This window comes from Gigantopelta aegis, chromosome 6 (assembly GCF_016097555.1).
Source record: "Gigantopelta aegis isolate Gae_Host chromosome 6, Gae_host_genome, whole genome shotgun sequence".
In the NCBI taxonomy this organism is placed as follows: Eukaryota; Metazoa; Mollusca; class Gastropoda; order Neomphalida; family Peltospiridae; genus Gigantopelta; species Gigantopelta aegis.
The window spans coordinates 44,519,258-44,543,536 of record NC_054704.1 but is presented as its reverse complement, the minus strand read 5'-3'; the positions used below and the strand labels follow the sequence as shown (position 1 = coordinate 44,543,536).

The 24,279-nt window shown below is 35.0% G+C and overlaps 1 protein-coding gene across 1 annotated transcript in view; it reads left to right on the top strand.

Annotated features, from left to right (window-relative positions):
- Positions 1 to 18,171, top strand: part of LOC121374895 (transmembrane protein 272-like) — a 31,013-nt gene extending 12,842 nt beyond the window's left edge. Inside the window, exons 3-6 of the mRNA XM_041502018.1 lie at positions 5,255 to 5,368; positions 7,360 to 7,419; positions 8,293 to 8,508; positions 10,042 to 18,171. Of these exons, the coding sequence (XP_041357952.1) occupies positions 5,255 to 5,368; positions 7,360 to 7,419; positions 8,293 to 8,508; positions 10,042 to 10,226 (575 nt within the window). The 3' untranslated portion in view covers positions 10,227 to 18,171. The remainder of the gene's footprint in view (positions 1 to 5,254; positions 5,369 to 7,359; positions 7,420 to 8,292; positions 8,509 to 10,041) is intronic.
- The last annotated feature ends 6,108 nt before the right edge of the window (positions 18,172 to 24,279 follow it).

Below are 24,279 nucleotides of genomic sequence, written 5' to 3'. Positions count from 1 at the left end.
AGCGGGTGGGTTGGGAGGACGCCTCAATCGTCTGTCCAGACTATCCCAGGCATGCTCGATGGGGTTGAGATCAGGACTTTTAGTGGGCCAGTCATCAATGAAATCAATGTTATTTGTCCTAAGAAAATGTACAGTGTCTCTAGCTGTATGAGAGGTGGCATTATCATGCTGAAAAATCGAGATGTTGGCGTTGTTATGGAACAGAGGAATGACGTGATGAGCGAGAATGTCATCGCGGTAACGTTGAGCATTTAAATTGCCATCAATGATGACTAGTGGTGAAGGATAACCATGGGCAATGGCTGCCCAGACCATGACAGAACCCCAACCCCCGAAACGATGTCGTTCAATAACACAACAGTCAGCATAGCGTTCAGTTCTCCAACGGTAGACGCGCACCCTGCCATCACCACGTTGTAAAGAAAATCGGGATTCATCCGAAAAAAGAACGGTATTCCAGCGTTGCCGTATCCAATGAGTGTGTACACGTGCCCAATTAAGACGATTTAGACGATGACGTTGCGTTAAAACGCATCCGACGTAAGGACGTCGTGCATGTAAACTGTTCTCCCGCAGACGATTACGAACAGTTTGCCCACTGATTCGGATATTGTGAAGCCCAGGTGTGTTAACAGCAGTAGCAGTGGCAGTTTGGAATCGATTGCGCAAATGCGTGTTCATGATATAGCGGTCTTGACCACGTGTTGTAACACGCGGACGTCCACGAGATGGCAAGTCGTTGGTGCTTCCTGTCGTTCGAAATCTTACGCGAAGATTTCGTCTCGCTCGAGTAAAACTCCCAACATGCCTTGCAACGTCTTCTGTTGACATGCCTGCATCAAGCATGCCAATCGCCCGTTCGCGTAAATTATTGGGTATTCTTGGCATATTACAAATGCTACAATGTAAAAAAACAATGTCAGTAAGACAAGTAAAACAAATTGACTGAATACTACACGGGACATGTCGAACCATGCATGCATGTGCAAATTGAATTTCACGTTGTCGACGATTAACAGTGCAAAAATAATCGATAAAATTCATGAATCCTGATAATACAGCTCAAGGCTAATATTACCTATATAATTTCATTACACAATGAATTCTTTAACACAACAAGTACTATATGTACAAATCGGAAGTTTCTTTTTTTGTTCAGTATATATCATTAGTTAACTGAATATTCTGGCTATCTGTGGTTATCATGGACAATTCAGGGAACAGTTTAATTGTGCAGTATCGCATTGCGATTTGCTACGCAAGTTTTAGAGATTGCTACACAATTTCAAAACATTAAATAGTAGTTGTTACATGCATGCTATTTTTTAATTGACTAGAAATATGCTAATCAAGATGAACAAAATGTTCCCTGCAATTTGATACTTGTACAATGATCGACCACTTGCTGCGAAATGGCCCATATGTTGCAGGATGGATTATAATTTATTATGAGGTTTGTCAAAATCAAGAAAAGCAATTATTATTTCACACTACATGTGCTGTTGGATGCACTATTTTAATAGCGGAATGGATGTTTTATTAGCTGTACATGTGTTTCACTTGTCATCAAATATACCACACTGGAATGACACTGCAGTTACTTGGTATTGGCAAATCACTTCTGTTCCAAGGTACATGCCTCAGAGAATTAGTACCAGGGTCATTTATTTACATTTTGTCATCTTACATGGTTACACTTGGACAGGATACCTGGGATGATAATACGAACGCGTGACACTGTGTAAAAATGAATACTGGTAAGAACAAAGTTAAAAAGTTAGTTAGTTTTATTTTACGATAACACTAGAGCACATTGATGTATTAATCATTATCTATCAGATGTCAAACATTTGGTATTTTTGACATATACATATAGTCTTAAAGAGGAAACCTGCTACATTTTTCCATTAGTAGCAACAGATCTTTTATATGCACCATCCCACACACAGGATAGCAAATACCATCACCTTTGATATACCAGTCATGGTGCACTGGCTGGAATGAGAAATAACCCAAATGGTCCCACCAATGGGGATCAATCCCAAACCAACCACACATCAAGCGAGCACTTTACCACTGGGCTACGTCCCTTCCTTTGGTAAGAGAGTGGTTTGGCATCGTACAGGTAGTCTCAAAGTTGCATAATGATAAAAAAATATTAATTAATTTTTCTTGTAAAAAAATACTTTGAATTTTACATCCCTTCAAAAATTACAGAAAAATATATATCATTTACTATAGTCTGTCTAGCCTTTAGGAAGTAAAAATATATATCATTTACTATAGTCTGTCTAGCCTTTAGGAAGTAAAAATATATATCATTTACTATAGTCTGTCTAGCCTTTAGGAAGTAAAAATATATATCATTTACTATAGTCTGTCTAGCCTTTAGGAAGTAAAAAGGTGAAATATAGGTATTACTTTGCCTGTGGTGGCTGCATCGACAACATCAACTTTTGCAATTATTATTATTATTCATCCAGGTGATAAAATCACCTACATGTACATTGTATCTCATTTTGTTTTCAGCTGTCGTTTTATTAAACAACCATTCATTTCTTTTTCTTATGCTAGAACAGGCCTTTGAAAATTCTGTAAACCATTTATGTGTTACACAAAAACAAATACAGATACTGGTAAGTTAACCCATTTAATTTGTGCTCAACGCGTTAGAGCCATGTAAATGATGATCTAAAGATAATGAGCAAAAAACAAGAAAGAAAAAAAGAAAAAGAAGAAAACAAAAGGCTTACACAAAACTAAACTTGCATTAGTAATGTACAAATAAAACACCAAATTGAAAAGTCTTCTTAGTAGCCCCTACCGGTCCAACCGGAGGGGACTATAGTTTTTATCTCCATCTATCCGTCCGTCTGTCCCACATATAGTTTTCAGGATTTTAATTATTTTTTTTTAGAATGCCTTGAAATTTAAAAATATATTTATTCTATAAAAATGCAAAAACAAAAATTGAACTTACGATCATTACAACGGACAATTAAAACCAAATTAGAAATTCAAAAGTGTATTCTGCTTTAAAAACTGTGAATACGAATATTTTGAAACATATTGGAAGAAATGGTATAATTTATTTATTGACAATTTTACATGAACATTTTCAACTGTAGTTTAACATACTGGCTTAGAGACCAACATTAAAAGATAAGATTTGCAACCCATTATTCTTTTCTTTCACTTCTGATATTTCATTTTTCCCCTTTCTTCTTTCTCTTCTTTCTTGCTCCCAGAAATAATTAAAACTAATTACCCACATGTATGAAAACTGATGTACATGGATATTTGTGTGTGTGTGTGGGGGGGGGGGGGGGGGGGGGGGGGGGGTAGATGAGTGGATGAGAGAGTTTTTTTTAATGTAGTATATGTTTTAAACATGAACATTGTGTACATGTAAATAGTCTGTATATACAGTGTATATGTATATATATATATATATATATATATATATATATATGAAATATAATTAAAATATGTGTACATCAGGTAGCTCAGGGCACCTCAACCCTGACACTGCCAAATATTTCTGGGGACATTAAAATAAAAAAATAAAAGAAGTATAGTTTAAAATACACATATTTCGTCTTCTTTTGTCAACAAAAGGCTCCTTATTACAAAAAAAAAAGAAAAAAAAAGAATGCCTTGAAATTTTGTGTATAGCTTTATTATTTACTGTAACAGATCAGTTATAGATTTCTTGGTGATTTACCCATTTTTGACAGAGTTATGGCCCTTGATCTTAGGAGATATGATACTTTGTTTTCCAGACTTTTTTTTTTCAGAAGGCCTTGTATAACTTTATCATGTACTGTTACAGATGGAGTTTAACCTCCATAGGAGATTTTGACAGAGTTATGACCCTTGAACTTAGGAAATATGAAAATTTGTTTTCCTTTGCAATGCCTGAAGATATTAAGATGAAATTTTGTATATATAGAGGATAATAAACAAGTTTCCAGTTATTATCAAATTTATGTCCTGAGTGAAATAGCTTTAGCGAGTGACAAGTGAAAATTATTTCACTCGGCACATAAATTTGATAATAACTGGTGCCGAGTTTGTTATTCTATTTATTACCTGATCTATTTGAGTTTTTTAAAAGCTTTTATTTTCGATATAGCCTACATCAGCTACACGTCCATGTATATAGAAACGACGTAAACTACTGTTCTGGGTATTGCTTTAAATTTGTATTTTATTCATGGTCACATAATTTTCAAAACCCAAAGTTCTATGTATTCTGTGAAAAAAGATCCATAATGAATTGCATTAAACTACCATTTTGTTACAAGTTTAACACTGAAACCAGAAAGACGTAAATGCAAACGCTTTAAACTACGTGCTTTGCCAAATCATGATGATGTCATATTTAGTACCGACAAGGTGATTGGTTTGTTGGCTTCAAATCGTCCAATAGTAGTTTACGTTAAACCAATGCATGATTTTTATTTTCCCCGTTATGATTGCCTGCTGGGGTAATAAATAGCTTTATCACGTACTAGTGTTACTGATCAAGTTTAACTTTCATGGTGATTTACCCATTTTTCACAGAGTTTTGGCCCTTGAATTTAGGAGATACGAAAAATTGTTGGGCCTGGTAATGGACATGTATTGCTTTAGCAATGCTCTCAAAATCCTTGTAATTAATGTAGAAAATCAGATTTTTATAAAATAAAAAAATTGTCAAAACATGCAACACATTTTTAAAAAGAGTGATAGCATTAAATGAACTAACTTTTGTGAAATTAGTTTTTTTTAAATATGTACTGTATATTGTACATCAAAGTATTTTTAAGTGTTGGTGGAAATGTCTGTATATGGGGAGAATTTTTAAAATATAATTTTCTTGTTTTTTTCCCCTGATGATTAAGGTGAAAGGATGAAAAATGTACGGTGATGATTCAGGGCTCCTCGACCATGACATCACCTATGTTTTAGGGGATAATAAACAATTTGTAAAAATCGCCCAACCCCCAACCCCACCCCCTAACAAAACAACAACATAGAAACAAGACAATTCTCACAATTTTCAGAGGCCTGTAGAAGGATTGTCAATTAAATGAATAACTGTTTAATGGTACTAGAGTCCAAAAAAAGAAAAAGAAAAGAAGAAGACATTGGGTACTGGGTGTCCAATAAAAAGGGCATAGTAACTACCCTGTGTATGAAAGTGATACATGTTTGTGTCAGCTCTGATATTTTCTGTTAACTGAAGGTAACTGTGTTGTGTATTTTGCAGCTGACCCCCCGCCTTCTTATGACTCTCTGTTCGGACGGGTCAAGCAGGTGCGAGGAGAATCCAGCAGCAATGTTGACTTCATGAAGAAATTTATTTTCCTTCTTCTCGGAACAGGTGAAAATAACTTGGTCAATTTTGTTTCTTTATTTTGTTATATATGGTAGCTTCAGGGCACATTCATTTCAACTTATTTTCGTGCTTATATCCAATTAATTAAGGTTCAAGCACACTGTCCTGGGCACACACCTCAGCTATCTGGGCTGTCTATCCAGAACAGTGCATGGGTTAGTTGTTAGTTGATTAGTGGTTAGTGAGAGAGAAGTGGGTGTAGTGGCCTTACACGTACCCATTGAGCCCTTAAGAACTCGCTCTGGGTTGGATCTGGTACCGGGCTGCGAACCCTATACCTACCAGCCTGTAGTCAGATGGCTTAACCACTGCGCCACCGAGGCCGGTTTCAGGGCACAGTATTTCATGCGGACCATCATTCTGTTTGCTTATCAGGAGCCTAATTCACTAAACTCTTGCAACTTCATGATCTCGTAGTGCAATGCTAAAAGACTTGCAGAAGGGTGCTTTGTTGTCTATCGGAGCCTAAGAGACCTTTGTGAATTAGGCCCCTGTTATGCAACAATAAGTTCACGTGACCTGCTGAGTGGTTGTGATGAACACTCATTAACAGTTGCAAACAGTAGGACAGTGTCAAAGACTTTCTTTTTTTGAAATATACTGATGGAAAAAAATAAAGGATCACACAGATAGCAACAAGAAATAATGACTGCATCAAAAATCAATTCATATTGTCCGAAGTTGACTGGGAACATACAGACAGGACATTCAACACAAGACATTCAATCCCATATTACAACTTGGTATGAAATATAGACATTATTAAATGCTAGTTGTGAATTAAATTTGGTCTACGATTTGATGTGTTCCTTTATTTTTTTCCGTCAGTATACATAACATCCAAATCCTGATGCTATATGAAAGCCTGTTCAATATCCTATAAATAAATGTTTTATAAAGTTGTTAATAAAACTACTTGTACTTTCAAAATTAAATTGACTTTCATTATTATTACTGGTACCTGGTATATAGATTATAATTATATGTTTTTTTTTTTTACAAAGATATTCATGACCATTTCATATTTTGCTGTTAAGTAACTGTCTGTGAATTCTTGCTAGGATTGTTAAATTTTTGTATAGTAACATTTAGAGATGTGCGGTATTACCGTTTTATTACATACCTATTCAGTCTTACTATAGTGATAAAGACATTTTGAAACTGTGATAAATTTATTCTGTATCGCACATATGTGTGATATGGACCGGAACTTTTAAAAGGGAATTCCATTTTTCTTTTTACTGCAGTTAGCGCCTTTTATTTACTGATGTCATATATGATTTACAAATGACATCATCATATTTGAAACATATTTGCCGCAGAGTATGATTCTTAACATTAAGTAAATCCATGAAAGGTGTTTTGATCATAGATTTAACAAAGTGTTGTTATGACGTTAAATTAAAAAAAGTTTTTGTAAAACATAAAACAAGGTATGTAATAAATACAGAACTTCACATACATTTATTTTGCGAAAGAACATACCACTCGACCGCTACACAGTCTCATGGTATATGTTCTTGCGCAAAATAAACTCGTGCAATAAATAGGAAGCGAAAACACTGTATGTGAAGTTCTGTATATATATCGATATATTATGATTTACAAGATAAATACTGGTAATAAATATTACGATATACACCCTGCTGTATTGAAACACTTAGCAATTACTGTATTTCATGTTTGCTGCCAATCACTAAGATTAGTCTCCAGTCTTTCGACTGAGATTACTAAATAAACATTGGTACACATAAGTGAACAATATTTTTCCAGGTTTAGATACTCAACTTGTATTTGTACTTGTTTGATGTATTTTCTTAATGTTCACAGAAGTCTTCCTCAAACTACTGTTGATGCAGTTGTAAATAATATATTATGATATGTATTGTGATTCTAGGTACTCAGATCATGATTTATCGTGATACAAAAATTATCATAATACACATCCCAAGTAACGTTACTGTTTATATTTTCAGTTGGCTGCACAATATGTATTGGATTGGTAATGGCTATTCCTGTGTCTATGATTGTCATGGGTATGTACACACACACACACACACACATCCTAATTCAGTGCTAGATTGATTGTTGGCTTTGTTTAATGACACCACTAGAGCACATTGATTTCTAAAGCATTGGCTGTTGGATGTTCCACACCTGATCTATCGTGCATTTTTTTTAAACATGAAAATGTGCTTTTACACAGCTGCATTTTCACAATACCTCAAGAAATGCAGCTGAAATTTTGTATATAGCTTTATCATATACTTTTACTAATCAAGTTTGACTTTCATGGCAATTTACCCATTTTTCACAGAGTTTTGGCCCTTGAACTTAGGAGATATAAAAATGTATTACGCTCGGTAGGGGACATGTATTTCTTAGTAGTACTTTCAGAATTCTTGTTTTATTACACACACTGTCAGTGTACTCTGACAGTGCGTCACATTTTGGTAGAGTTCAATCATCTTAATTAAGCAAAAAAAAAAAGAAGAGATATGTTTGATAGTAGAAATGTTATGGAATCATTTCGATTCTATCCAGGAGCCTAATTCACTAAACTCTCGCAACTTTGTGATCTCGCAATGCAGTGCTAAAAGACTTACAAAGAGGATGCTTTGTTGTCTAACAGTGCCTAAGAGATCTTTGTGAATTAAGCCCCTGAACTTTTGTTGAAATTTTCTTGCGACACTGATTTTTATTTTACCTATCTGTGATGTTTGTAATTTTTGCACAGTTCTTTACACTGTTTTTGTTTAGCTCTTGAATTTTTATATTGATGTTGATCATCACTTCATTTTTGCATTTACCTTAGTTTGACCCCCAATAGCCGATGTATGATTCGTGCTGCAGAGTCATTAAACATTGATTGATTAATTCATTCATTGTTTTACTACCCACTTATTTAGGTGCTGTCTACCTGCATGATTGTCCAGCAGAACGCTACATCCCAATCTACCTGGTTGTGATGGGCTGTTTCGGGGTCTTCAAGAATCTGCTCAGCCTGGGTCAGCGCGCCAAGAATAGGAATGAAGAAACGAACGAAGAAGAAGGAGGAGGAGGAAAGAAAAAAACCTGTTTGGAATCTGTCCTGGGCGCTTTCATGTTTGCTTGGTTCATTGCTGGTAAGCACAGGTTTTGGTTCAGATCATTTGCCACAGCAAAATTGTATTTTTTAGTGTATTACGTGTACCATCCCATTTTCGTTTCTAAGGTCAGTTATTTTAGGGTTTTTTAACAACATGGAAAACTCAGTCCAAGGCCAACCTTTAAAAAAAAAAACTTTTACAAATTGACATTTATTAAAGTATAGTGTAGAGCTCTAAGCTTGTAAAAGATCATTTCAGCTTTTGTTTTGAAATGAATATCATATCCTTTTATTAAACATTAATAATACATTCAAACCTTTGATAAAGGGTATCCTTTTTGGAAGTTCCAAATTGGAACAGCCATTTGTGTAAAAGAAAGTTGCATATAATCTAGCTAGCCTGTGAAATGATACTTTTTTCACCAAAAGTCCGGCTCCCACCCAGAGCGAGTTTTAACGACTCCCTGGGTAGGTGTAAAGCCACTACACCTTCTCTCTCACTAACCACTAACAGTTAAGCCACTGTCCTGGACAGACAGCCCAGATAGCTGAGGTGTGTGCCCAGGACAGCGTGCTGGAACCTTAATTGGATATAAGCACAAAAATAAGTTGAAATTAATAGATAAAGAAATAATATGATTCGGACTGAGTGTGTATCTTGGAATCTTTCCAAATGAATGCAGAAGATGACCAAAATGTATAGAAAATGTTCACTTGGCCTATTTTTATCAAACGTCTCCCATTTCTTCTGGAAAAGAGGTCATTTCTTCTACAGGGCTTTACAATGCATCAAAGTCTGTGCAATACATATTCCCAAAATAATCACACCCAAATTAAGTACAAGCATGCTGACCTCATAATATTTTACCTCAAACCCACTGAAATGTTAAGCTTAATTAGATTAAAATAACCTGAAATACATTTCTGAATACTGACAACTCTCCAGCAGCTGTTAATAACAGTACAGAACTAAAACAACCTTGTAGTTCTAAAAAAAAGACAAAAATCCCTGTTGTGCCCAAATTAGTGAGATCTAAAGTCCTGTCCTACTTTTTCAATTCTGTATTAGGGCTTAGATATGTCCAGGGCCCCATACCACGAAGCGATCCAAGATCACCTTAAGTGCATAACTTACGGTGATGTTAGCACTATAAGACCGCTTCTTAGAACAGGACCCTGGCTGTATTTAATTATATTACCAGTCCAACTTCACACTGATTCCCACTAACATGACTCTGTTTCAGGAAGGGACGGGATTTAGCTCAGTCGGTTGAGTGCGCGCTTGAGATGCTTGCGTCGCAGGATCAAACCATCTCGGTGGATCCATTCAACTGATTGGTTTTTTTTTTCTTGTTCCAATCACTGCACCACAACTGGTCAATGGCTGTGGTATGTGCTTTCCTGTGGGAGAGTGCATATAAAAGATCCCATGCTGCATTAAGCAAATGTAGCAGGTTTCCTCTGATATGTCAGAATTACCAAATGTTTGACATCCAATAGCCGATGATTAAATAATAATCAATGTGTTCTAGTGGTGTCATTAAACAAAACAAAGTTTTAACTGTTTCAGGAAATGTGTGGATCTATCGTCTGTATGGAGACTACGATGGTTTCGACATCACCAAGAGCAACTACTGCTACAACACCCTGTACTTGTACGCCTTCTGGATGACGACTGCCACCTACATCCTCATACTGACTGTGTGCTGCTGCACCTGTTTCGGGACTCTCCTTGCCTCCTGTCTCAAGCCATAATGGGTTACAGCAAACACTTTCAGCTAACGGTGTTTGTTTTCAAGTTCCGAGCTAACCGTAAACACAAATATGGTTTCTGCAGTCTGTTTTACCTACTGTATACAACCGTGTCCGGTGTATCGGCGCGTCCGGTGATTCGGCGCACTTGGTATTTTGCTTAAGTAAGCTTAGGAAGTTGTCATGTTGTCGGGGTTTTTAACGTATTAAAGTTCACTTCCTTTTTCAGTGATTAATCAAGTATCAACATTTATTGTTACGGGTTTAATAAAAAAAATTTTTATAATTATCAATAATTATATCATAATTTCAAAATAAATCATTCACCTGTTTTCATGTCTATAAACGCGAACTAGGTCAGCCTTATTGATATTAAGAATGTTAAAACCAGTCTAAAAATACCTTTCCCACATTTTTAAAATTATAGTAAACTAATTATTTTTGTTCGATTATTTTTATTTAAACTGAAAAGGAAAACACAGACAAATGCAAACAAAATGAAACTTTTACACCTTAATTGATAGTCATTCCAATTCACAATTATCACATTGTTATAAAAAATAAAAGCGAAATAAGATCCACGTGTGTGCACAATCTACCCGAGAAAAATAAAATCCATGTAGGCATCTTAAATAGGATAATAGCCATGCATGACAATGAACATGTATGCATCTCAAGAACAGACTCAAGAAAACGAGTCCGAAATTGATCATGAGATGGGTCACTGTGATCGTTCATTTTCATAGTAATATTTTTAACAAGACAAAACAAAAAAGTACTAAAATAATTCTGGGACAACAGTGTAGCGTTTATGGGCTAAAAGTGAGGTCATGGGCGGTCTATAAATAGCAGGGTCAACGATCCACACCTGCGCCGAATCACCGGACATGCAAATCGTTTTGGATACAAGGGGGTGCCTATATTTATGCACCATTTTAAAATGTTTATTTACTACAGACATAAAACAATTTGTAGTGTATTTCAGATTATGCACAGCTTCATTGGTGAGAGACACATTTTATTAAGTATTTCACAGTGTTCACATAGAAAATGGTCCTTGAAAGCTTAGGTGCGCCGATACACCGGACAGCACTGTACCTGTAATTCCTGATCTATTTTACCTACTGTATACCTGTAATTCCTGATCTATTTTACCTACTGTATACCTGTAATTCCTTATCTGTTTTACCTACTGTATACCTGTAATTCCTTATGTTTTACCTACTGTATACCTGTAATTCCATATCTATTTTACCTACTGTGTACCTGTAATTCCTGATCTATTTTACCTACTGTATACCTGTAATTCCTGATTTATTTTACCTACTGTACCTGTAATTCCTGATCTATTTTACCTACTGTGTACCTGTAATTCCTGATCTATTTTACCTACTGTACCTGTAATTCCTGATCTATTTTACCTACTGTATACCTGTAATTCCTGATCTATTTTACCTACTGTTTACCTGTAATTCCTGATCTATTTTACCTACTGTGTACCTGTAATTCCTGATCTATTTTACCTACTGTGTACCTGTAATTCCTTATCTATTTTACCTACTGTGTACATGTAATTCCTGATAATTAGTCAAAAGAATTTATTTCTACTTTTGCTTTAACATAAGCACTGCAGAGCATCTTACAAAATGCCTACCCTAAACGTTCCAAACTTTATTAAAAGACCATTATTATTTATATTTATATGTCATTCTGAATTATTTTCAGTACGTACACTACACAGCTGTAGACTGAGAAAATACTCAAGGGAGGTAACTCAGTCTTTCCCCCCCCCCCCCCCCCCCCCCCCCCCTTTTAGCCACAAATGGAGGATTTTTTAATTTTAGATTATAGCTATTATTGGATATAAAAACATATGTAATGTCCTCTCTGGATATTTGACTTCTACGTGGCCAAAAAATAGTTTTGTCTGGTTTTCACTTTCCTTCATTACAGAGCTAACCTTTCAGTTTGAGCTTGTACTTTTTATGTGAAACCTCTCTTAAAATTTGTATTAAATATTTGATGCAGAATATTTTAGTAGGTTAAAAATACCTTTTGCCTTTCTATGCTGTATAATATGAAAAGAATACTCTGAAAAATAACCAGTGGACCTATACTTCAGTAGTAACTTGGGCTGCAGCAAGCCAGATTTTGTTTAAGGAATGGTGAAGCAATATTAAGGTAACATATCGCCTCATTCTTACTATAGAAACCAGCATTAATAGTCCCGTCTGTGGGCTGATGACTTTTTCTGTACTCTTTACTTTAATGACATTCTTTTTTCTTGCTTGGGAGTCTTTTCTTTTTTTTCTGTTTTTTTTTCTTCTGTTTTTTGGACATCCATCATTATTTGAGATGTGATCTAGGTCAGTTAGTTAACGTTGATCATTGAATCAAATTCCCTCAGTCAACTCATTCTCTGACTGGGGTTTTTCTAGTCCCAACCAGTGCTCCGTCACTGGTATATCAAAGGCTGTGGTATGTACTGTCCTGTCTGTGGGAAAGTGTATAAAAATTATCCCTTTCTGCCAATAGAAAAATGTAATGAGTTTCCTCTAAGGCTGTATATTAAAATAACCGAAATTTGACATCCAATAACCGATGATTAAATCAGTGTGCTCTAATGGTGTCGTTAAACAAAACAAACTTTAATTTTCATCATTATTTGGTTTATTGATATTACCACTCTCATTGTTTAATCTGCACGAATGAATTAATAGCATTGTGAGATATGTTTTAAAAGGTGTAGCTAAAGTCACTTTTTATATTTCATAGCCAAATAAAGTTAGTTTTGTTTAACGACACCACTAGAGCACATTGATTTATTAATTATTGGTTATTTGTCAAACATTTGTCAAGTTTTCATAGGCAAATAAAGCCTCATAAATCATGTTAGTTTTTTTATTCCTCTTTGGGTGAAAGAATCTACCATAGTAAATTCATCTTCAGTACTCATTACTGAGCTTCCAACTCAGCTTGTTGATTCGTATCATCTGACTCTTTAATATAAGGACATCACTTGTTCTGTCTGGACTTCGAAGACAGCACGTGACACATTTTCTATGATTATTATTGTTGTTTATTTTTTTATTGTTGTTTATTAGTCTGATTTAATCCTTTGACTAAGTGTGAAAGATACACCAGACACTCAATTGCTGATTAAACAATGTGCTGAGGTGTCTTTTAACATTTCTTTCTTCAGACATGGGCTCAAAACTAAGTTTGTTTATTGAACAATTGTGCCTTCTGCCTTTTTGTATTTTTCGAATAAGATATTTTTTTTAGGTAAAAAAACAAAGAAGTGAAGATTATACTCAAGTAGATGTCATGTAAAAAAATCATCCTTATAAAAATGTATGTTTTTCGTCACTTCTAAACTATCTTGAATGAGGAGTACACTCTTTGTTTCCACTTTGATATGTTTCTTTTTTGTGGTGTGTTTTTATTTTAAATGAGCTTAAAATACTTTTATCTAAACTATTACAGAGCATAATATTTCAAGAGAACCGTTGTTCTGTTTGCAGCTTTAAATTTACGCAAACCTGCCAGTCAGTTATGTGGTGAACCATTACAATTAAGGGTTATGAACTAAAGCGGCATTCTCATCGTGCCATTAGTCACACCAACTTGTCGTATGCGAATTGTCGGCCCTACAAAAATGAGAATGTATAAGACTAAAGTTGTTCCGATTTAGGTGTTCTCACAGTACTTTTCGATCCCATTCAACAATTCGGTGCAATTAATAGCATAATGAGAACACCCCTTTAATGATCACTGAAATTCTATGAATTACAAAAATCAATGTACTCCAGTTTTTGGACACTTGATGTGCAGCACAAAAATTATCCCTCACTGCAATTTTTTAAAATTTAAAATCTGTTTAAAATGTCACAACAGTACAGAAAAACCATAAAACAAGTGTATTAGGCAACTGACAGGTTATGTAAATATAATTCACCTAACCGAAATCATTTGAACCGATTTCCAGTTACCTAAGATTTAAAAAAATATTGTCCTCTACAATGCTTAAATTATTGACAGTACGCATTAACAAGTGTGTGTTCTTCTACTCTCAATATACATGTAACATAATGATTACAGTTCACATATCAACTTCATATGGTCTTGAAATACCTGACTACAATCTAAACTCTAACTGGACGCTTGGCCTGTTCCACTTTCTAATTGATGTCACTATAGATTTACAGGTGTTATCATCTGTTTGATGTCACTATAGATTTACAGGTGTTATCATCTGTTTGATGTCATTATAGATTTACAGGTGTTATCATCTATTTGATGCTCACAAAGTAGTTTAGTTAACCATGTAATCACATTACAGAACATTTTCACCATTGGTTTAAAATGATTGAGAATAAAAGCTCATATTGACTTGATGGGGCACGTGCTTGCGGTCTAGCTAAAAAACTATTTGACATACCTTAGTATCAATTAGAGCATCTGGACTGGATGCGTGTGGTGCATGCATCTGCAAGACGCATGCGACCAACCACAATGAAATAATTCTATATGTTGTATACACAATGTATATGCCCGAAACACAAGCAGCAGACACATCGGGAATTAACAGTCGGACTGCATGCAAGCACCACATCCAGTTTATATGAACCATAACAATGACCATGGGCAAGGCCAGGCATAGTCATTAACAGAAGTTAGATTTAAAGTCTGACATTATTGACGAATTTTGAATTATTATTATTTTTTTTTAAAACAAATTAACATTGTTAATACTGAAAATAAAAAACTATACAGACAAATATGACATATCCACTCTAGATACATGTACCACTGTAAAGCCATTTTCGCTTTTTATTGTTTCTGCACATTGTTACTCTTTTCACTGATTAGTTTTACACACATTTTGACATTATTGACCATATCTTCTCATTTAAAAAAAATTCTATATGGTTTGTTTTACTAATTCGCAAGTGGTAATTGTGTTTGATAGGAATTTTTTACTTTATTATCTTGTTCTACCTGTTAACATTGTGGTGACTACTAATTTTTCATTTTGTTCTCCAGATTAGTTGGCACAGTTTTAATACGATATTACACATCTAATAGTCAATCACTGTTTTTGATTAAATAATGCACCAGAATGTTAAACACATTATTTTCCTTTCATTTTGAAAAAAGAAGAAGAAATGTTATGAATTGGTATGAGTTTAAATCTCAATAATGTATTTTTGTACAAGTTATTATTCATTATTAATTAAAGAATTATGTGCCAATTAATCAGATTTTTTAAAAAGTGCAAACAAAATATAAACCAATATTAAAAATGTAAATTAAACAAAATCGCCTCCCCCCACCCCACATACACACCATTCATCAGTTATCCTACCTTTGTTTTGACACCCAATGGCCGATGTGTATTTTTGTGCTGGGGTGTTGTTAAATATTCGTTCATTCATTCTGTTAGCCAAGTCCAGTTACATCTTATTAATGTTTACACATACGTATTTGTTTTACATGCCCTTATCCACTTACAGATATATGTGTATTCAGTTTAAGCCTCTATGCAATAGCATATCTAGGACTGCCAGGATCGTTGGGTGTTGGGTACGGGGCACAGGAGACGTCTACTTGATTATAATGGGACAATGCTAATATCAGTATTGTTTTTTTAATGTGGTCCTGTCTGGATGTTTTGGTTTAAAAAAACTAGCATATCAGATTAGTGTTTGGAAATGGTTGGAACTGAAAAAGTGTTTCCCATGAAATTTGAAATCCTATGGTCTGTTCTACTAGTGATATGAAATAATGACATAATTTACTAGTAGTCTGTTGTGTTGTAACTCTTGATCTGTTCTGTTTTTGTTACTTTTTATAATTTGGAATTAGTGAGTATATTATTTAATTACCATATAGCTTGTTTGTCAGTTTATTGTATTGATAATTACAGGTCGTTTGTCAGTCAAGACATTGTTCTGATAATTACAGTATTTGTTGGTTTAATACATGTATATTATATTGAGATTTTAGTATCAATCTACTGAGATTTACTATGGACTGAAACCATTTTTCTTATTTCTTGATAGGCTCCTAATAATATTATTATTTATTATTATATTGCTTCAAAACAAATAATCTATTTATATATATTTAAGTGCATTAATGGTGTTGGTTTGAAAAAAAAATATTGTACATATAATTAATTTATAAACATTTTAATGCTATTACTTTATACTTTTATGATGTACATGTATATTGCATAATAAATGTCTCCATAATTTGATTTCCATATGGACTATAAAATATTTGATTATTTTATTTCGGATCTTTTTCTACTTGATATATGTAGTTCTAAGTAGTTTTTTTTGTGTGAATTGTTTTTTTAAATATTGAAGGTTAATAGTTTAGAATTTTTTTAAATATTGTATATTTGAATAAGAAAATGTGTATACAATGTATACAGATATATACATGTATATAAACTAGAATCCAAGCCCATATTTATACATGTAGTTTACTAGTTTATAAGCCAGAAAAACAAGCAAATTGTTAAATATAGTGTATTAAATAATCATAGGCCAGAATCCTTACTGAGCTACATTGAAGGTTAGGGTGACCAAAAATGTGTTGAATATACATGTACGTATATTAATGTTTTAAGCAAGAAAATGTAAGTACCCTGTTAATACATTTTAAAATTTATTTAATAATTAAAAAAGACGTTGAATTGGCTAAAACATGTTAAAATGGCTTGAAACTGAGAATAATCCCATTCATGATTTTTATACATTAAAGTGACAGACCCTAGTTTTTAAACACTACATCATATTTTTCATTATTAGAACCAGGTTTTTTTTATAACTGAAACCAGACATTACTTAGATTCTCTTGTTTAGATTATCATTTTCCATAATATATCTGAAGCATTTCTGGTCATCCTGTTGTTTCCAATACCACAAAATGCATTTTTGATATTTTAAAAACACATGTCTCTCTGACAAGTACTGATTATGAAGATGTGTTCTAGTCTACTTTTGAACAACACAGACGCTTGTTTCACCGTCTTGTAACTACATGTGTATACAGACGTGTTACAGGTTTGTAGATTAACCAAACTTAGTGACCATTTTCTGCAACTAAGAGAAACAAATACTAAAAACAAACTACATTTAAAACGTGTAGGGTATAGACTCTGAGCCACATTGCTGACATTACCAGAGAGGTTAATACATGATCACTGAAATATAATTCTGTGAAACCAGTCTAAACCAGATCACACTGGGGATTTAGTATAGACTCTGAGCCACATTGCTGACATTACCAGAGAGGTTGATGCATGGTCACTGAAATATAATTCTGTGAAACCAGTCTAAACCAGATCACACTGGAGATCTAGTATTTATCCAATTTAGACAGGATAAGGTGTTTCGAGGGTCATATGTTATTTTTTTTTAAATTGGAACCATAAAACGTGGCCAGTTTTGAGAATATTCCTGTTTGTCCAGGGTCCGGTTTAGACAGGTTTCACTGTATTATATTTCAGTGTCCATTAACCTCTCTGGACCTCTCTGGTAATGCCAGCAATGTGGCTCCAAGTCTTTACCTTACACATGTTTTAAATGTAATTTATTAATAATTAAGGCTTTTTAATAGCATATTTGATGGATATAGTTATATTTGTATTAAATGTAGTTATATATTATTATTTTTAGAGATTTATTGTTGTTAAATGTACATGTATTAACATAAATTGACAATCATTCGACCCCTAAAGAGAAAATAAACAAACAAGGATGATAAACGAAAAATAAAACAGACAAAGAGTGAAAAAGACTGATGAAGTAACTAATTATTGTAGCACGTGAAAAGGTGGTCATCTTTCACCCACTTGGTCATCTTTCACCCACTTGGTCTGAATGAACTGGAAATATTTCATGAAAATAAATATAAAATAAAATGCTCACTGCAATGAATGTTTTTTTAAAATTATCTGTATATATGGGTTTTGCAACTGTAGTCTATTTATATATCATGTATCTCATTCCAGTGTGTACAGTACTATTGCCTGTTGAAGTCCATGTATATTATTAACTCATTTGACTCAGTATTGTTCAATATATTTCTGTCTTTGGTGTCAGTATAACAGGGCACAATATTTCACGCGAACTGCCGTTCTGTTCGCGTGTCGGTTACGCAAAATTAAATTTACGCGAACCGCAAATTGGTTACGTCATGACCTGTAAACGTTCAGAAATTAAAACTTACAAACTTCACGATTACAGGAAGTTTATTCATCCAGACATACTAGTACTAGTATTCCGACAAATGTTTTAGGCTGAATTTTAGATACTTGTTGCGCAGCAAACCAGTAAACAACATTATTTTGCAACAGTTGTAACTTGCGACCAGTCTAAACTTTTAAAAAAGTTTTAAAGAAATGTGCCCAGATCGCTATGGACTGCTAAATTATCTACTGCTATTTTATCTCTTAAAGGTATATATGTAGATATAATATTGGATTGGCTATAATTTTGCATATGTCAAAAAACAGTTTTAACGTAAACAGGAATCTTTCTGGCAAAAACACTGAATGATTATGTATATATTTCAAAGGCGTAGCGCCCATTACGCACAGTACGCATGTGCGTAATGCAAAAACAAAATCCGGGAATAGGTCGAGGCTGTTTGTAATTGTTCTATAAAATATCCTCTTAAAATTGACTCGAAAAAAAGATTTGAATGTTTTTTTTAAATGCCTCCGAAAAGACTCAGATTGCATCTACAGGCGTCCTGAGTTTCAAAATTTTCACAGGGGGAGGCCCCCACCCCCCCCCCCCCCACCCCGAATATCCCTGCTCGGTCACACCTTTGGTGTGCCTAATGCTAAGAAAATTTCTGGCTACGCCCCTGTATTTTGTTTCAGTACTGGGGACTGATATTCAGTTCTTTTATAATATTGTTAACTTTAGTAAGCATTAAAGACATTTTTTTTTTGTAAAATGTTTTCTTTTGTATGTTTTGACTTTATGTTTCAGCTAAAAACTATGTATTTAAAATATAATTTCAACGTAATTCTGAGGTAACCGATCAGGTAACCCACGGGTTTCGCAAATATAATTGACGTAACCGAACAATTGGTTACCTGGGTAAAAACCACGTGAACCGATTTCCGGTTCCCTCAGATTTCGAAATATTGTCCCCTGGTATAATATAACATTATTATCTACATGGTTCAACATAACCAGGTTAATAATAATCATATGAAGCACACGTGTAATGACGTAATTTTAGGAAGCGACGTCATAACATGATGTTGCTTCTCCAGTTCTAGCTCAGATTGTGCTTGTGAGATGTGACGTCATTTCGTCGTCTCGGTCTAGTTGTGGTTGAAACATTTTGAGACGGCCCTTGGGCTTTGTCATTCATAAAACAAAAAGTTACCATAATAATATGGATAATAAAGAAATTATTAGACTCGCATGTGAGTAATCTGGTTTTAGGAAACTCGTGTAGGGGTTCATGTATCACCCTCGCTCTCGCTTGGGCAATACAAAAATCCTGACACTGGTTTGGTAAAATCAGTACGACACACAAGCTGGATAATAATCTATTTTACACTAATATTTTTGTTATTAAAACAGTAACATTACATGCTTGGCTGTTTTTGTTTCTTTGTTAATAGATTGGAAAACCCCACCAAACAACAACTTCATCTCAAAGCAGGATTGACATAGAGTTAAAAAATTGTTTTGTTTAACGACAACACTAGAGGACATTGATTTATTTATCATCAGCTGTTGGATGTAATTCTGACATGTAGTCTCAGAGAGGAAACCTGCTATATTTTTGCACTAGTAGCAAGGGATCTTTTATATGCATCATCTCACAGACAGGATAGCACATACCACAGCCTTGATATACCAGTTGTGGTGCACTGCCTGGAACGTAAATAGCCCAATGGGCCCACTGATGGGAATCGATCCTAGACCAACCGCACATATGGTGAGTGCTTTGCTACTGTGCCATGTCTCGCCCCAAATGTAGAGTTATAGGAGTGCATGAAACTAACACTAAATACATTAACTGTTAAAAATATAAATATATATAAGCATTTTTATATACCCTGTCTGTCCATAAACGTTTTGTTTTCTGAGCATATCTTTATCAATTCATATAGGATAATTAAACCTTGCATGCAAGTACAACTTGGGATGGTGGTGTGGTGTGTACCATAACTATGTCACAGTGACCTACAAATGTACTTTGACTGGTGTGTCATATACATCACTGGTACATCTTTTTTTTTTCTTTTTTCTTTTTTTTTCTCTTCTTTTTTTGGGGGGGGGGGGGGGGGATATGACTTCCCAACTGGTGCATATAGTTTGAAAAACGAAAATCACTGATATTTAAACCTCTAACTGCTATTGAATTCCTTATTAAATAATAAATATACAAATTGTATATGGACAGCAAGTTATTTTAAAATCTATTGTAATTTTTTTGTTTTTAATGTGAAAGAAAAAAAAGTTGTTTTGTTTTACACCACTAGAGCACATTGATTTATTAATCGGCTATTTAGTAATTTTGACATTTTGTCTTAGAGAGGAAACCGGCTACATTTTACATTAGTAGCAAGGGATCTTTTATATGCACCATCCCATAGACAGGATAGCACATACCACGGCCTTTGAAATAACCCAATGGGCCCACCGACAGGGATCGATCCCAGACTGATCGCACATCAAGCGAACTCTTTACCACTGGGTTACGTCTTGCCCTTTAAAATGTGAAAGCCAAAAAAACTTATATTTTTTTTAACTTGATTTGTTTTTAAGCATTACAATAAAAACAAATAACACAAAAATCATTGAATTTACCTCCAACCCCACAAACTTCCCCCACCTCCCTCGACAAAACCAAGACATCGATTATATAAACCGTTTCCAGATTTTTAATAAGCAAATTAAATTTCGGTTTTCTTTGGTGAATGTGGTGAGTTTGGGAGGGTAGTGGACATAGTTTGTTGGGAATAGTTACGTTGGTGCATTACTCGGACTCAGTTTATGTAGACATTTTGCGATGACCAAAAAAAGTCCATTGCTGGAACAATAATGTTTTATTTTTTTATAATAATCGTAGGCTTGGATCAAAACAATGTCAAGTCAGGAATGAATGAATGATTGAATGAATTATCAATTTATTAGATTATGGATGATTAGACGGGGATCGATCCTAGAACCCATTATACAACCGTAATCCGAGAGCTCTACCCACGTATTCATCTTGTTGCCTGAAAACAAATTAAAAGTTTCACAAATTGGAAAAATTGCCACTCCTTACCTCAGTCAATTTCGTTTTATAAATGAAATAAATAAATAAGTAAAATAAACAAAGCATTTGGGAGAATAGGTATACATACATATATACATACATACATACATACATACATACATACATACATACATACATACATACATACATACACATACACACACACACACACACACACACACACATACATGCATGCACACACATATCCACACACACGCACGCACACACGCACACATATACAATGGAGATCCATATTGTAAAGTGGATGTCCATATTAAACATATAATAAAGTAAAGTTTGTTTTATTTAACGACACCACTAGAGCACATTGATATATTAATCATCGGCTATTGGATGATAAATATTTGGTAATTCTAACTCGTAGTCAATAGAGGAAACCCGCTACATTTTCTTAATACAACAAGGGATCTTTTATTTGCATTATTCCACAGACAGGAAAACACATACCACGGTCTTTGACCAGTTGTGGTGCACTGGTTGGAATGAGAAAACCCCCAATCAGTTGAACGGATCCACTGAGGTGGTTCGATCCTGCGACGCAAGTACCCCAAGCGAGCACTGAACCGACTGAGCTACATCCCGTCTCAAACATATACTAAAGACTTGTGAGTAGATTATAATATTATTTCTTACATACCCGTTGGTGAGAACACCATGCGTTATTTGTGATAACACACCCTGTTTACACACGTACGTGTGTTAACAATTTCAAGACATACGACTGGCTGCTCCTAAGTCACCAGTGCCATACATCTAATGAAAATCAACACGATGGAAATCGAATACCTTGTGACGTATAGTTAACTTGACTCGTTTAAAAACAGATACATTTTAAAACAAATGGTATCTAACGGCCACTCGTGTATTACTCTCTATGTCCATAACACAGAACGGGGTGCATTGTGTATGTATAACAATGACTACAATATTGTGCAAATTCACACAGCGCAGTTATAACTTATACATTTGTGTGTTCTCACTTGACTGAAGTTTTTGAGGTATGTTATTCTTTACCTCGCAGTTACTATTTCATGTCACATATAGAGAAGAAACCCGTTGTTGCTATAACGATGTTAATATTGTCATAATATTAGCACTTTCCCAACAGACAAGAGAGTACATACCTGGACCTTTGATATACGGGTTGTAGTGCATTGGTTGAAGCGGGGAAAACAATTGGTCAATAGAAGTAGTTTCAGTAACGAACCAGAGTTTTGCGAGTGACGGCGGAATGGCGTGGGGTGGATGCGGTAACCCAACGATATTTCTAAGAGAAATCGACCCCTTTACATTAAGTACAGGGTATACTGGCTATTAAGTATAGGAGAATGTCCCAGTGTCTCTCCATTCCTGAAAAATAATGGAGACGAGGCCCGCAGTGTGACGTCACTGTATTGTCTCAACGCTCCTTTATTTTTCAGTAATGGATCGATGATTCCATAACTCTCCATTACTAAGAGTAATATAGATAAAATATAGATATATATAGATAGACATGAAGTCATTGGTGTATTTTAAGTAGGGGGATATCCTGATAACTCTCCAATTCCGGAATCTGACTTTGGCCAGGCTTTACAAGCTACTGTGCCCGCTTGCATTCCGTATGGCATTTGTCTACCGAAAGAAATCCAAATTATTACCGTCTGTGTTTGCAGCTGGCAAGGGAATCCTCGTATAGAGGCGCTAAATCAACGCTAATCAACTACAAGGGTTATGGCTGACAATGACTGGGAAATTAACCAAATTAGGGATACACGTGTCCGCAAGGGATCAATGCGACCTTGTGGTGAGCGTCGTGCCTGTGTCCAGCCCGCCACTTTTACTGGTCCTGGTTACAAATTGCTCTCCGACTTAGCTAGCAAATTTTGAGTAGTCAAGGTTGATTATGTTGGCAGTGTTTGCTTAAGTAGACAGGGGACGCTAATGGAAGTGTACATATGTGTGTGCATGCGCAGTAGAAAGGTTGGATAATAGAATAAATTGAAGAAGAAAAAGAGACATTCAACGAAATTGAGAATTAGCGGCCGGAGAAAGGCGCAGAGAGGTCAAAGGACAGATGTGTATTGATAAGTCATCAACGACAAAGATTGTTTTGGTATAGTACGATAGACTTGAGTGAACTGTTTGCGCGACGTGACGTGGAACAGTAATTAAACCAGAACGGAACAATAATGACTAGATTCTTTTTTTTTATTAACTCCATGCTACTTAAAAACATATTTAAAAAATCAGTTGCTTCTTCTTCGTCGTCGTTTTCTTTTTTCTTTTCTTTTTCCTTCTTATTCTGCTGTTTTTGCTGCCGATTCTACCGCTGTTGGTGCCTTTGCCGATACTACTGCTGATGCTGTTGCTAATGCTGTCGCTGCCGATGCTACTGCTAGTGTTTCTGCTGCCGATGCTACTACTAATAGGCCTAGACTACTGTAGTTGCCGATGCTACTGCTATTTCTGTTGCTTTCGTTGCCGATGCTACTGCTAATAGGCCTAGGCTACTGCCGCTGCCGATGCTACTGCTATTGCTGTTGTTTTCGTTGCCGATGCTACTGATAATGCTATCGCCGCCGATGCTACTGCTGCGGCTGTCGCTACCGATATTACTGCTAATGCTGTCTCTGCCGATGCTACAACTGTTGTTTTCACTGCCATTACTACTGCTTTTGCTGTCGCGGCCAATGCTACAGTTGCTTCGTTTTCTCCTTGTTTATCTTCGTGGATGTACATGATT